Source organism: Lactuca saligna, chromosome 9 (genome assembly GCF_052625555.1).
Source record: "Lactuca saligna cultivar CGN05327 chromosome 9, ASM5262555v1, whole genome shotgun sequence".
Lineage (NCBI taxonomy): Eukaryota > Viridiplantae > Streptophyta > Magnoliopsida > Asterales > Asteraceae > Lactuca > Lactuca saligna.
Genome location: NC_136425.1, coordinates 160,333,591 through 160,346,117, shown reverse-complemented (window position 1 = coordinate 160,346,117; position 12,527 = coordinate 160,333,591). Strand labels below are relative to the sequence as shown.

At 37.2% G+C, this 12,527-nt stretch overlaps 1 protein-coding gene across 1 annotated transcript; it reads left to right on the top strand.

The window, feature by feature from the left end:
• The first annotated feature begins 7,966 nt into the window (after nt 1-7,966).
• TFIIIA (transcription factor IIIA) lies at nt 7,967-10,321 on the top strand. Its single transcript, XM_078975854.1, has 6 exons — nt 7,967-8,158; nt 8,470-8,589; nt 9,039-9,333; nt 9,413-9,648; nt 9,736-9,879; nt 9,977-10,321. The coding sequence occupies exons 1-6, from the start codon at nt 8,024-8,026 to the stop codon at nt 10,154-10,156; spliced, it is 1,110 nt and encodes a 369-aa protein (XP_078831980.1). The 5' UTR covers nt 7,967-8,023; the 3' UTR covers nt 10,157-10,321.
• Nucleotides 10,322-12,527: the final 2,206 nt, after the last annotated feature.

The window sequence follows — 12,527 nt, the reverse complement described above, 5'->3', positions numbered from 1 at the left end:
AATGATGGAGACACAAAGTCAAAAACGAATCGAGGGGGTTTTGGTGGCTCACGTGGCAGAGGAAGAGGACGGGGAAGAAACAATGGCGGTCGCGGTGGTCGTGGTAGAGGTGGCTATCACCAGAAAGACGGGAACAACGGTGAACCAAGCAATCATGACAAGAGTGGGATACAATGTTATAATTGCCAGGAATTTGGTCACTACGTTGCCACCTGCAAGAATCCCAGGAAGGAGAGGAAGCAAGAGAACAACTTGATTCAAGATGATAACGAACCCGCGTTGCTGCTAGCATCATGTGAAAAGAAGATAGAATATGGTGAAGTTTTCTTGAATGAAGAAAATGTGAAGCCAAAGTTGAAATCTAAGGGAGAAGACTTGAACCAGTCAAAAGTGTGGTACTTGGATACCGGCGTAAGCAACCACATGACAGGGGATGAAACAAAGTTTTGCAAGTTAGATCGAAGCATTCAAGGTTTCGTGAGATTTGGAGACAAGTCACGAGTTAGGATCGAAGGAAAAGGATCCATTATTTTTCGATGCAAGAACGGGGAATAGAGGAAGCTTCTTGAAGTCTACTTCATACCCGACTTATGCGGTAACATCATAAGTTTGGGCCAATTATTAGAAGGAGGTGATGAGATAAAGATTAAGGAACTGTATCTGTGGGTGCACGATGATGCTGGGCGACTATTGATGAAGGTGAGAAAGTCTATGAACCGTCTTTACAAAATTGAGCTGGAGGAGATAAGACCTGTTTGTTTGCTTGTTGAAGTTAAAGACCCGACATGGCTCTGGCATGCTCGATTTGGCCATGTCAATTTTCCAGCACTTAAACTCATGGCCGAGAGAAATTTAGTGGATGGAATGGCAAAGATCACTGTGCCATCTCGTCGGTGTGAAGGCTGTCTGGTAGGGAAGCAAACCAGGCTACCTTATCCCTCTCACACAAATTACAGGGCAAAACACAGACTTGAACTTGTTCATGGAGATCTGTGTGGTCCGGTATCACCTCCTACGCCTGTAGGTAATCGGTATTTTTTGCTATTAGTGGATGACTTCATTAGAGTCATGTGGGTTTATCTACTGAAGACAAAATATGAGGCTTTTCAGACTTTCAAGAATTTCAGAATGAAGGTTGAAGTAGAAGCTGGTGAAAAAATGAAGGTTTTAAGGACCGATCGAGGTGGTGAATTTGTATCTAATCAATTTACCGAGTACTGCAATGAAACAGGGCTCGAGCGACATTTCACCTTGCCATATTCACCACAGCAAAACGGCGTGGTGGAAAGGAGGAATAGAACAGTGCTGGAGATGGTAAGAAGCAACCTAAAGGCCATGAGAATTCCCGATGTGCTATGGGGTGAAGCAGTGAATCATGCAGCCTATGTTCTAAACAGAATCTGCACAAAGGCTTTGAATGAATCAACACCATATGAAATGTGGACAGGTCGAAAACCAAATGTAAGTCATCTCAGAGTGTTTGGCTGTCTGGCTCACATGATGATTGCCAAGAACCATCTGAAGAAGTTGGATGAACGAAGCATGAAGGTAATTCATCTGGGTGTGGAGAAAGGGTCAAAGGCCTACAAACTCTTAGACCCAGACACTAGCAAAGTTTATGTGAGTCGCAACGTGGTGTTCGAAAAAGACAAGACTTGGACTTGGGAGAGAACGACCAAGATAAAGACGGTGCCGGGAATGATTTTCATAGTCGATGGCTTCGATTTCGATGATGAGTTCTACGATGAAGATGGTGAATGGGTGCCGGACACACCGGACCAGCAAAATGGGTCACCACAGGACGAATGGGTCGAGTCTCCTGAGTCCATTAACCCACATGACGACTCGAGTCCACATACCACATCACCATATTGTGACAACTGTCAAATTTCGGTCAAGTCAAAGTCAACTAAAGTCAGCAAGTCGAACCGTTTGACTCAATTTGCCCGTGAGTACTAAAAATTACATTATGAAATTTCTACATAACTCTCTATTCTAATAAGAGATCATAAATCAAAAGTGCGAACACCTAGATCTCCTTAACCTAAAACTGTGGTATGTGGCGAGCCAAACCGATAAAACAATGTTGCATACCCATCGGGAGTGTGTAAGATCCTTAAACAAGGCTTAACAGGGTTTACGAACCATGCATTGCGATGCCGGACACTCACAATTGTGACACAGGGAACCTCTCTCAATCGTTTTCACTCTATCTCTCTCTATGTCAAATCTCTCCCAAATCTCTCCAAGTATGTGAAATCTCTCTCAAATATCTCTCTGTATGAGAAATCTCTCTAAGAATGTCAAATCTCTCCCAAATCTCTCCAATTATGTGAAATCTCTCTCAAATATCTCTCTGTATGAGAAATCTCTCCAAGAATGTCAAATCTCTCCCAAATCTCTCCAAGTATGTGAAATCTCTCTCAAATATCTCTCTGTATGAGAAATCTCTCCAAGAATGTTAAATCTCTCCCAAATCTCTCCAAGTATGAGAAATCTCTCCCAAATCTCCCTCAAATAGTTCCCGTAACTTTTTAGAATCATTCGGGTCATTCCGACCCTTAACCGGGTCAAAAACGGCTTAAAACGGGGCGAAAACGAGAAAAATAGGCTTTAGGAACCGAAACCAAGAAGAGAGGCCTCTTAGGATCAAAACCGAGCCTCTGTTGGCTGAGGCATGCGAGACCAAGCCTCGGTCTCTGCTCCTCTCGGTCTCTGCTCCTTCTCTCCTCTCTGTTCTCTTCTCTGCTTTCGGTCTCTGTCGCCTTCTCTCGTCTCTACTCCGCCTCTTTGTCTCAGTCGCCTTCTCTCGATCTCTACTCCGCCTCTCTATCTCTTCCCTTCTCTCGGTCTCTACTCCGCCTCTCTGTCTCTTCCCTCCTCTCGGTCTCTACTCCGCCTCTCTGTTCTCTCCCCCCCTCTCGGTTCCTACCCTCTCTCTTCTCCCCTCTCGGTTCCTACCCTCTCCCTTCTCCCCTCTCGGTTTCTACCCTCCCTCCTCTCGGTTTCAGCATCAGAAGGCCGAACCTCGGCCAAAATTCGGAAATTTGTCACTTTTAGCCCATTTTTGATATTTTTAACATTTTAAGCTCGTTTTTCGTGATTTTAAAGCGGGATTTTCTCCAGAAATTATATTTTAACATAATAAACCCTAAATATTCATAATTTAAACATATTTTGATGAAAATCATTATCTAAATAATAAAAATCAAATGGGTGAATTATTAAAGGTGGAGTGTTGACTTTGCCTTATCCAATGTCACAAGCAACCACCCCACACCCACTCTATGACCAGCCATACCTCCCCACCTTACCTAGGTCACTTCAATGTCCCTTACACTCAATTTACACTCATTCCCACGTTTTTAGAGCTGGAACAAACATCCTCTCTCCTCATTTCTCTCGTTTTCTCTCATTTCACTAAGTATCAAACACCACTTTTCTCTTAAACTTTTTCTCCACCAAACTCGAGATTCAAGGCTGATTATCAAGTGTTCTTCCACATTTGGTAAGCATAATCCATTCTCCTTATGATTATCTCACTTATTTCCACTCAAATCATGGATATCTTACACAAACTCCATCATATTTGTGTTAGAGCTTCGAATCTTCAAGTGATTCTTCAAGTGTTCTTGGCTTGAACACTTCTCTTCTTCAACACTTATCTACTGAAATCACTCAAGGTGAGTTCATACCCCTACATTTTCATGTTTTCTCAAGTTTTCATGGGGGGAATACAAGTTAAAACACCAAGAACATAACTAAAATTTTCTAACAGTCTTCATCAGAAAAGTTCAACTCCATTCACGGACTGTTTTGGGCATCTTAAACATTTTTGTTTTCAAAACTGTACAAGGTGCAAATAGTTCAAGTTTTTAGCTTTAAAATGACTACTTGCACATCTCCATACGATTTTTCTACAATTTATGGTGATTTTTACAAAACTGCCTATCATTTCAAACAACAATCCGGACCAGTCTGTGATTATGGACTTTTTCACCCAAGTTGGAGGTCATTAAAAATCGTGATAAAAATTATGAGTAAACTAGACACATTTTGTGAACTCTCAGAATTTACGGATCTAGTTTTCGACTTCGTATGATTTTTCTATGATTTTTCCAAAACAGGGCTGAATGGCTAAAGTTAGCCAACAGCATGTAAATATCATAACACTTTGTATTATGTTGAGCAAAGTGTATAAACCTAAGTTCTAATTATTGAATGTGTTTCCTTGTTAGTTTGTCATCATGAACTGAAACTAAGCCATTCATAATAAATATTGATTATTCATTTTAGAACACGTATATCAAACTATAAAAGTATAGTTTAATAAATTCATAACACTAATACATTTCCATAAAAGAGTTCATACATATTACATACATTTTAGATAAACTATAATAGGTATAGTTTATGATACATCACTCAACACACTCGTACAGAAAGAGTACATTCATACAAGAAAGATTTATATTCACACACATTTCACGTAAACTTGTTAACCTATATTGTGAGACTCTCTCTCTCTCTCTCCCCGTACGTCCGAGTGCGGGATGTAATTCCTGGTAGTTATAATCAGAATCTCCTTGAGGGAGAACGTGATACTTGTATATAGATCTGTAGTAGGTTTGACACCCCACACCTTGCTGCTAGCTACAGTGGGACCTGCAGGTCTACGGGTGACAAATGTCATTTTATTTTTCGCGACGCCTGAGAACGTCGTGGCAGGTTCACATAGTCATAGTATGATTATAGCGACTCACATAGGGATATAACAATCCATAAGTTTACGGGATTTTATTTTTAAAACCTAAATGAGTTTTATGTCGATTTAAAATCACTTTTTATCTCTATGAGTACAGATATTACTGTACACTTTTGGTTTTGGTAGTTACGACTACACATCATTTGAAACCACATTTATACTTTTAAGTATGGTCAATACTTGTTATTTCTCGGTCCTCTAATTTAGGACTACATATATATAAAGTATTAACGAACATGAGAACATACAGAAATTTCATTTAATTCAAACGCGTCCATGTCCATTTAAGTACATAACATTTTCTATTAATAAGAAAGGTTACTTATACATTTTGGTCTTCAGTCATAAGACTACATTACGCAGATTTTAAAGAAAATATCGGATTTTCTGGATACATATTCTAACGCTTTTACAAGGAAAACGATTTACTTTTCCAACGAAATCTCTTATGAACTCACCAACCTTTGTGTTGACACTTTTCAAAACTACTTGTATTCTCAGGAATTCAGTGAAAACAGGAAATCAACAACGTTTTGAGGATGGGACGATAAATCGTCAAACAGTTCATTTTGTATTATAATGTAATTGATGTGAATCATGTAAACAAGTGCTTTGATGTAACGTTTTCAATTATATTTGTGTTGGTTGTATTTACTTTGAGCACTATTATACTCATTGTTGTGAGACTCTATATGAAGTCCTCCACCTCCGGACGTTTCCGCCATCCTTGGTTTGGGGGTGTGACACATATACACCACCAGGTTCCCCAAATTCGCAAAGCAATGTAGAATCACCGATTCCGGAAACAACAACCAACTCAGTCTCGAGCTCCACCGGTGGAGGCGCTCCAAAACGTTATCGACAACTTACTGACTTGTACGACAACACGGAAGAAATTCATCTACCCCTGGATGAATTACTTATGACACGAAGTGAAGAAGAGCCAGCATCTTATCATGAGGCTAAACAAAACCCAAATTGGATGGAAGCGATGAAGGCGGAATTGGCCTCGATCGAGAAAAACAACACATGGGATCTCGTTGAATTACCACTGAATCGAAAACCGATTGGCTTTAAGTGGATATTTAAAGTCAAACGAGACCCAAATGGAAAGATTGTCAAGTACAAGGCTCGAATCGTCGCGAAGGGATATGTACAAAAACAGGGGATCGACTTCGAGGAAGTCTTCGCACCTGTGGCGAGAATTGAGACGGTAAGAGTCATAATTGCCCTTGCAGCTTCACAGGGATGGCAGGTACACCACCTAGACGTAAAATCGACCTTCTTGAATGGAAAACTCGACGAAGAGGTGTATGTATGTCAACCAGAGGGTTTTGAGAATAAGGGAGAGACTGGGAAGGTGTACAAATTATCAAAGGCCCTGTACGGGTTGAAGCAGGCACCCAGGGCCTGGAACTCGTGTCTTGACAAATATCTCAAAAGCTTGGAGTTCGAGAGATGTGCACAAGAGTACTCAGTGTACACAAGGAAGAAAGCAGGTAATACTCTGATCATTGGCGTCTATGTAGATGATTTGTTGGTTACAGGGAACTGTCAAGAAGATGTGAAGAACTTCAAGTCAGAAATGAATGCAAGATTTGAAATGAGTGACCTTGGGTTGTTGTCATACTACCTAGGTATTGAAGTAAAACAGGAAGAAAATCGCATCATTCTAAAGCAAGAGTCTTATGCTAGAACTCTCCTAGCTAAGACACAAATGGTGGATTGCAATCCCTCAAAGTGTCCCATGGATCACAAGCTAAAACTAGTCAATGATGAAGAAGAAGATTTAGTCAACCCTACAGAATTTAGAAGTATTGTGGGTGGGCTTAGATATCTGACCCATACCAGGCCAGACATCTCCTTCGCAGTAGGTGTAGTGAGCAGGTTTATGGAGAAGCCTACTATAAAGCATATGCAAGCAGTGAAGGCAATATTGAGGTACATCAAAGGTACCACAGATTATGGTCTGGTCTATAGAAAGGGACAAAGAAAAATTACTATCGCAGGGTACTCAGACAGTGACTATGGAAATGATATGATGGATGGAAAAAGCACAGCAGGGATGACATTTTATGTAAATGGAAATCTAGTGACTTGGGCTTCACAGAAACAGAGATGTGTGGCTCTGTCTTCTTGTGAAGCTGAGTTTATGGCAGCCACCATGACAGCCTGTCAAGGAATTTGGTTAAGGTGTTTGTTGTCGAGTATTACAGGTCAAGAAGTTCCCCCAATTGCCATGTATGTTGACAACAGCTCAGCACTTGATCTCATAAAGAACCCAGTGTTTCATGGGAGGAGTAAACACATACACATCAGGTTTCACTTCATCAGAGAATGTGTGGAGAATGGTGAGATCACGGTAACACATGTGAGCACAAAGGAACAGAAGGCAGATATGCTAACAAAGCCTTTGGGCAGGATCAAGTTTGAGGAAATGAGAAGCTTAGTGGGGGTTGTCAAGGTATGATATTATGAATTAAGGGAGAGAATGTAATGTTAATTTAGAATTATGACCGGTTTAGTTGTTATATCCGGTTCAATTTATTACACATGTTTTATTTAGCTAATTTGATAGTCCTTTGAATAAGTAAAACCACGAGAGATGTGATCCCCTGGTCTCAAGGTGTTAGCTAGTTTGTTTCCATTTTTATTGCAAGTTTTTCATGTTAAATAGGAAGGCAATATGCCCAACAAATGTACTTCGATCTCTTCAAAAGTATTCAATAAAATAGAAAGCATTTGCCTCAATTCCTTCTATACTCCCTTTGTCACTGTTACATTAAGTTGCAGGTTAGAAGAAAACCCAACATGTTTATCAACTCATGATATTGTTAGTGTAAAGACCATCGCGTTAAACAAACAAAAATACAACACTATGCAATCTTGAATTTAGAACTAAACCCTAATTAAACCCCAAAAATGGAAACAAAATACAATTTTATAAGTTGTACCATATAAAAATAACCATATGTAAAGTGAATTCTTTACTTATGTTTTACTATAAATTAATAAATTAATGAAAATATAAATATCAAAAATAAAATAAAATTCGTTGATTAAATTAAAATGGTGCAAAACGCCTATTCTCACTTTGGATATCTAATTTGGGGCCCAAAATTTGGGCTCAAAGTTTGGCCCACCCATCGAACGTAATATTGAAAACCCTAGCGCTGCAGTATTTATATTGCAGCAGCTTGTCCGAAGCTGCCATTAACGTCTATCTCTTACTTCGTCTGAGCTACAAAATCTCTCACGATGGAAGAAGAAAGAATCGAAACGCAAAGAGAAATCCCGATCTTCAGAGATATAAGGCGTTATACTTGCGAGTACTGTGGGATTGTTCGCTCGAAGAAGACCCTCATTAATGCTCATATTCACTCACACCACCAGGTTTGTGTTTAACCACAGCTTGTTCGTGATAGAATATTGTAATTAGCTGATGAACTTTACGTGACATGCAAATTCTTGTTCGGAGAGTCGGATCTGTTAAAAACTATATCGATATGGATGAAATCGGTTAGGTATTTAGTTGTTAGTGGTTCAATCGAAGGCTGTTGATGGATTTTGTTGTATGCGAGGGTATATTGTGCGATTTTGTGTTGATCAGGACTAGTAATTGAGCTCTGTTTAGTTATGCGACTTAACTAGCTTTTATTGCTGGACTTGCAAGCATTTAATGTTGAAAATTTTGTGGTATTTAGGATAAACTTATAGAGAAAGAAGATGATGGAGAATGCAAGTTGAACGTTTGTGAGGAATGCGGGATCTCATTTCGAAAACCCGCGCACTTGAAGCAGCATATACAAAGCCATTCACTCGAGGTATTCATGAAACATCAATACTTTGAAGTCTGATCTTATCTTCTTGCTACTGTAAATGAATGGATCGCTCTCGGCTTTCATCTAGAATAGTATAATCGTTTCCCAAGGATTTCAAACGATATAATTCTTAGATCATTAATCTATCACACTATCCACACCTATGCAGGGTATAAAATTATTCTAGGTATTCAAAATTATATGAACACAAAACGGATTTTGTTTGTGTGAAAGCATTGGATCCCATGAAGAACTCCAAAATGCGAGACCTTGATTGGAATAGTATCAGGTTGGGCGACCTCCTGAGAAGCTCCATCAAGCGACCCTCAATCACGCCACCAATAAGGTTCCAAGATTCTTCCATTTTTTTTTATCCATTTACTATTCCCAAAACTTTCAACCACAACAACACAAACAAAATTTCTCATGAATCAAACTTCATCTTTTTACAGAGACCTTTCTCTTGTCCAATGGAAGACTGCAACCACAGTTACAGAAGAAAAGATCACCTAAATCGCCATTTAATCCAACACCAGGGTAAAATCTTTGAATGTACAATCAAAAACTGCAAGAGCAAATTCTCAATCCAAGGGAACTTAACAAGACACATCAAAGAAATCCATGATGATAATGACTCAGACTCTGAAGACACACAAGAACAAAAGACTACTTACACTTGTCCAGAACCTGGATGTGGAAAAGTTTTCCAATATGCATCAAGATTACAAAAACACGAAGAATCTCATGGTAATTAAACACCTTCCAATCTTTCATTTCAAATTTGATGGGATTATAAACTTATAACTCAATTTGTTGATTATCACAGTTAAGTTGGATACAGTGGAAGCCTTATGTGGAGAATGCATGAAGTATTTCACAAACGAACAGTGTTTAAAGGCACACATTCAATCATGTCATCAACATATCAACTGCGAAATCTGTGGTAGCAAACACTTAAAGAAAAACATCAAACGACACCTTCGAACACATGAAAAAGTTGTATCTGAAGAGAGAGAGAGGATCAAATGCAGCTTTGATGGATGTGATCATACATTCTCAAAAGTAATAACCATTTTATTCCCAAGTTTACCCTTTCATACATTCAAAAAGAATATGAATTATAACTTCTAATGATTATGAAATTTGCAGAGGTCAAATCTTGCAGTACATGTAAAAGCTGCTCATCATCAAGAGAAGCCATTTGTGTGCAGTGTTTCTGGGTGTGGAATGAGGTTTGCTTTTAAGCATGTGAGAGATAACCATGAGAAATCCGGAAGCCATGTTTACACTATGGTAAGAAGATGATTTTTTTTGGATGTGATTAATAATTTATAATTAGTTGAATTGTGTTTTTGATGTGATGTGGTAATTTGTTTGTGTGTGATTTTAGGGGGATTTTGTTGAAGGGGATGATGAGTTTAGATCAAGGGAAAGGGGTGGTGTGAAGAGGAAATTGCCTGGTGTGATTGATGCTTTGATGAGGAAAAGAGTTCTTCCAATTAATGAATCTGATTGCATTCATGGCTCTGATTATATCTCGTGGTTACTTTCAACAGGCGATGAAGATTAGTTAATTGTCTTAAATCAAATGGTTATGATCTTAAGTCTCGATGATGAAGTATATAAGATATGTTTTTAGGTTTTTTCCACAAGACAATTAGTGTGATGTTTATTGTCTATATAATGAATATAATATATATGTCATGTGTTGATTTTGGTGATGAAGATTAGTTAATGTGTTGAGTTTGGTGATGATCTTTATTAATTAAAGGTAGTTGAAGTGATTTATATAAGGGAAATTAAGTAACTTAGTTTAACAAAAAAACCAACTTATTACTTTATGAGAAAAATTACAAATATGGCCTAATCCTTAAATTATTTTGAGGAAAATAACTAAAAAAACCTAGATTACAAATATAGCCGTAAAAGTTGCAAATGGAATAAGTTTATATCCGATTTTAGATTTCCATCAGGGTTTTTTTTTTTTTTTTTTTTTTTTTTTTGATTTTTTCCTATATAAATACCCCTATTTCTGACTCAAATCTTAATTTGTGATTTCTTTTCATCCCCCTTGTGATTTTGTGTTTTTATTTATTTATTTATTATTTTTTTTTATTTTATCCTAAAATTATTGTCCACAGATAAAAAAAAAAAAAACATACAAATTAATGAAGCATTAATTACTATTAAATTTATATAATAAAATGATAGTTTTTTTCTTACTCTGTATTTAATGGTTAATTGGTTAAGTAATAATGATGAGTATTTTGGTAAAAATATTATTTATTTTTAAAAGTGGATTATTATTTTGTAAGAAATCAAAAAGTGAAGATGAACTATAATTTTGGAACGAAAGAAGTATATAGTTTTACAAAAAATTATCACTTTAGAAACTTAACAGTTTCGTAGTCAAAATAAAAATAAAAATTAAATAAAAAAACACAAATTGCACGTGGAATAAGATGAAATCGCAGATAAACTTAGTTCATCTCCGATTTTAATTAGAAATGGGGTATTTATACGGAAAAAAAAAAAAAAAAAAAAAACCATCGGCAAACATACAAATTGCTAAAGCACAACTGTGTTTTAACGATTTGTATGTTTGTAGATGGAATACGAAAATCGCAGATGGACTTAATCCATCTATGATTTTTATGGCTATATTTGTAACTTCAGTTTTTTTTGGCTATTTTCCACAAAGTAATTAAAGGATTAAGCTATATTTGTAATTTCTTGTATTTTATCGAAAAGTGATTGTGCCCTTCAAGTTTTGTGATTGGGATGCCGAGGATCACAAAACAAGGTGTGAATAACCATACAAATTCACTTGGTACCCTTAATATTATCACCTAATCAATGTGTCGGTTACCCACATGCGCTCCACCAATCTATGATAAACATTAAGTCACCCTTTGTTATCCTTACTAGTCCAAGTTAGTGTGCCGGTTACCCACACATGCTCCACCAACGACTTGGTAAGGTACAAAGTAACAATTTCATGGGTTAGCATCATATTCACATTTTCCTAAAGTAACTAAGATTGTGAATTATAAAAGCATTTAGTTACTTTATAATAATCTTTATACTTTTAATGAGAATTAAAGTCATTATCCTACCCGTTCGACTAACGACCCTCCATCGATCAAGGAAGCGGTGGGTGAGAATGGACACTCATTAAGCTGTCATCTAAGGTTTGGAATTAACGTTTATTAAAGTGTGTGTAACTTTACAAATTCCAAAACTAGAGGGCAAGTTTTGAAACTATTCAAAACACTTTATTTCATAACTTATGAGTTAATGGTTCATAAAATGAAGATTCTTTATTTTTTATGTAAATTATATGCTTTAAATGTATGTTTAAAGAAAGTGACCTTTGGAAATCCATAACTTGAGGACAAATTATGGACTCCATTAAAACACATAAATGATCAAGAATTAATCATAAACAATTTATCAAATAATTCCTATCATCTTCTAAACTCATAAGAACATGAACATGTATATCAAAATTTCAAGAATCATACGAACACATACAAAGCATGAAATTTTGATATAAGCCAAAGTAAATGGATTAGCACAAACATTACACCATCTAAAACAAGTTTTAAAACACCAAAACATTTTAGGCTAATGTTTCTAGTCCATTTCCAGCAGCAAAAATCGAAAAACTGCATTCTGCATGACTAACTCGTCGAGTGCATGAACTGACTCGCCGAGTTGGTTGAAGATACACTTGGACTCGTCAAGTCCCCCATGGACTCAGCGAGTCCCTTGTGCAGCCAGCTTACAAATTCGATTTTAACACAATTTTGCATAAAGTATCAACAAACAAGCCTAGGCTCTGATACCACTGTTGGGTTTTGAGCAAAATAACACTCCTAAGGTGTTCATGCAACCCTAGAAACCTTGGATCAATGTTTGACTATGATACATGCAAAATT

Coding starts and splice junctions, on each gene's coding strand:
- TFIIIA (XM_078975854.1), top strand. CDS start 8,024: ATGGAAGAAGAAAGAATCGAAACGCAAAGAGAAATCCCGATCTTCAGA. Junction 9,334..9,412: donor AAAACACGAAGAATCTCATG/GTAATTAAACAC, acceptor TGATTATCACAG/TTAAGTTGGATACAGTGGAA. Junction 9,649..9,735: donor GTGATCATACATTCTCAAAA/GTAATAACCATT, acceptor TGAAATTTGCAG/AGGTCAAATCTTGCAGTACA.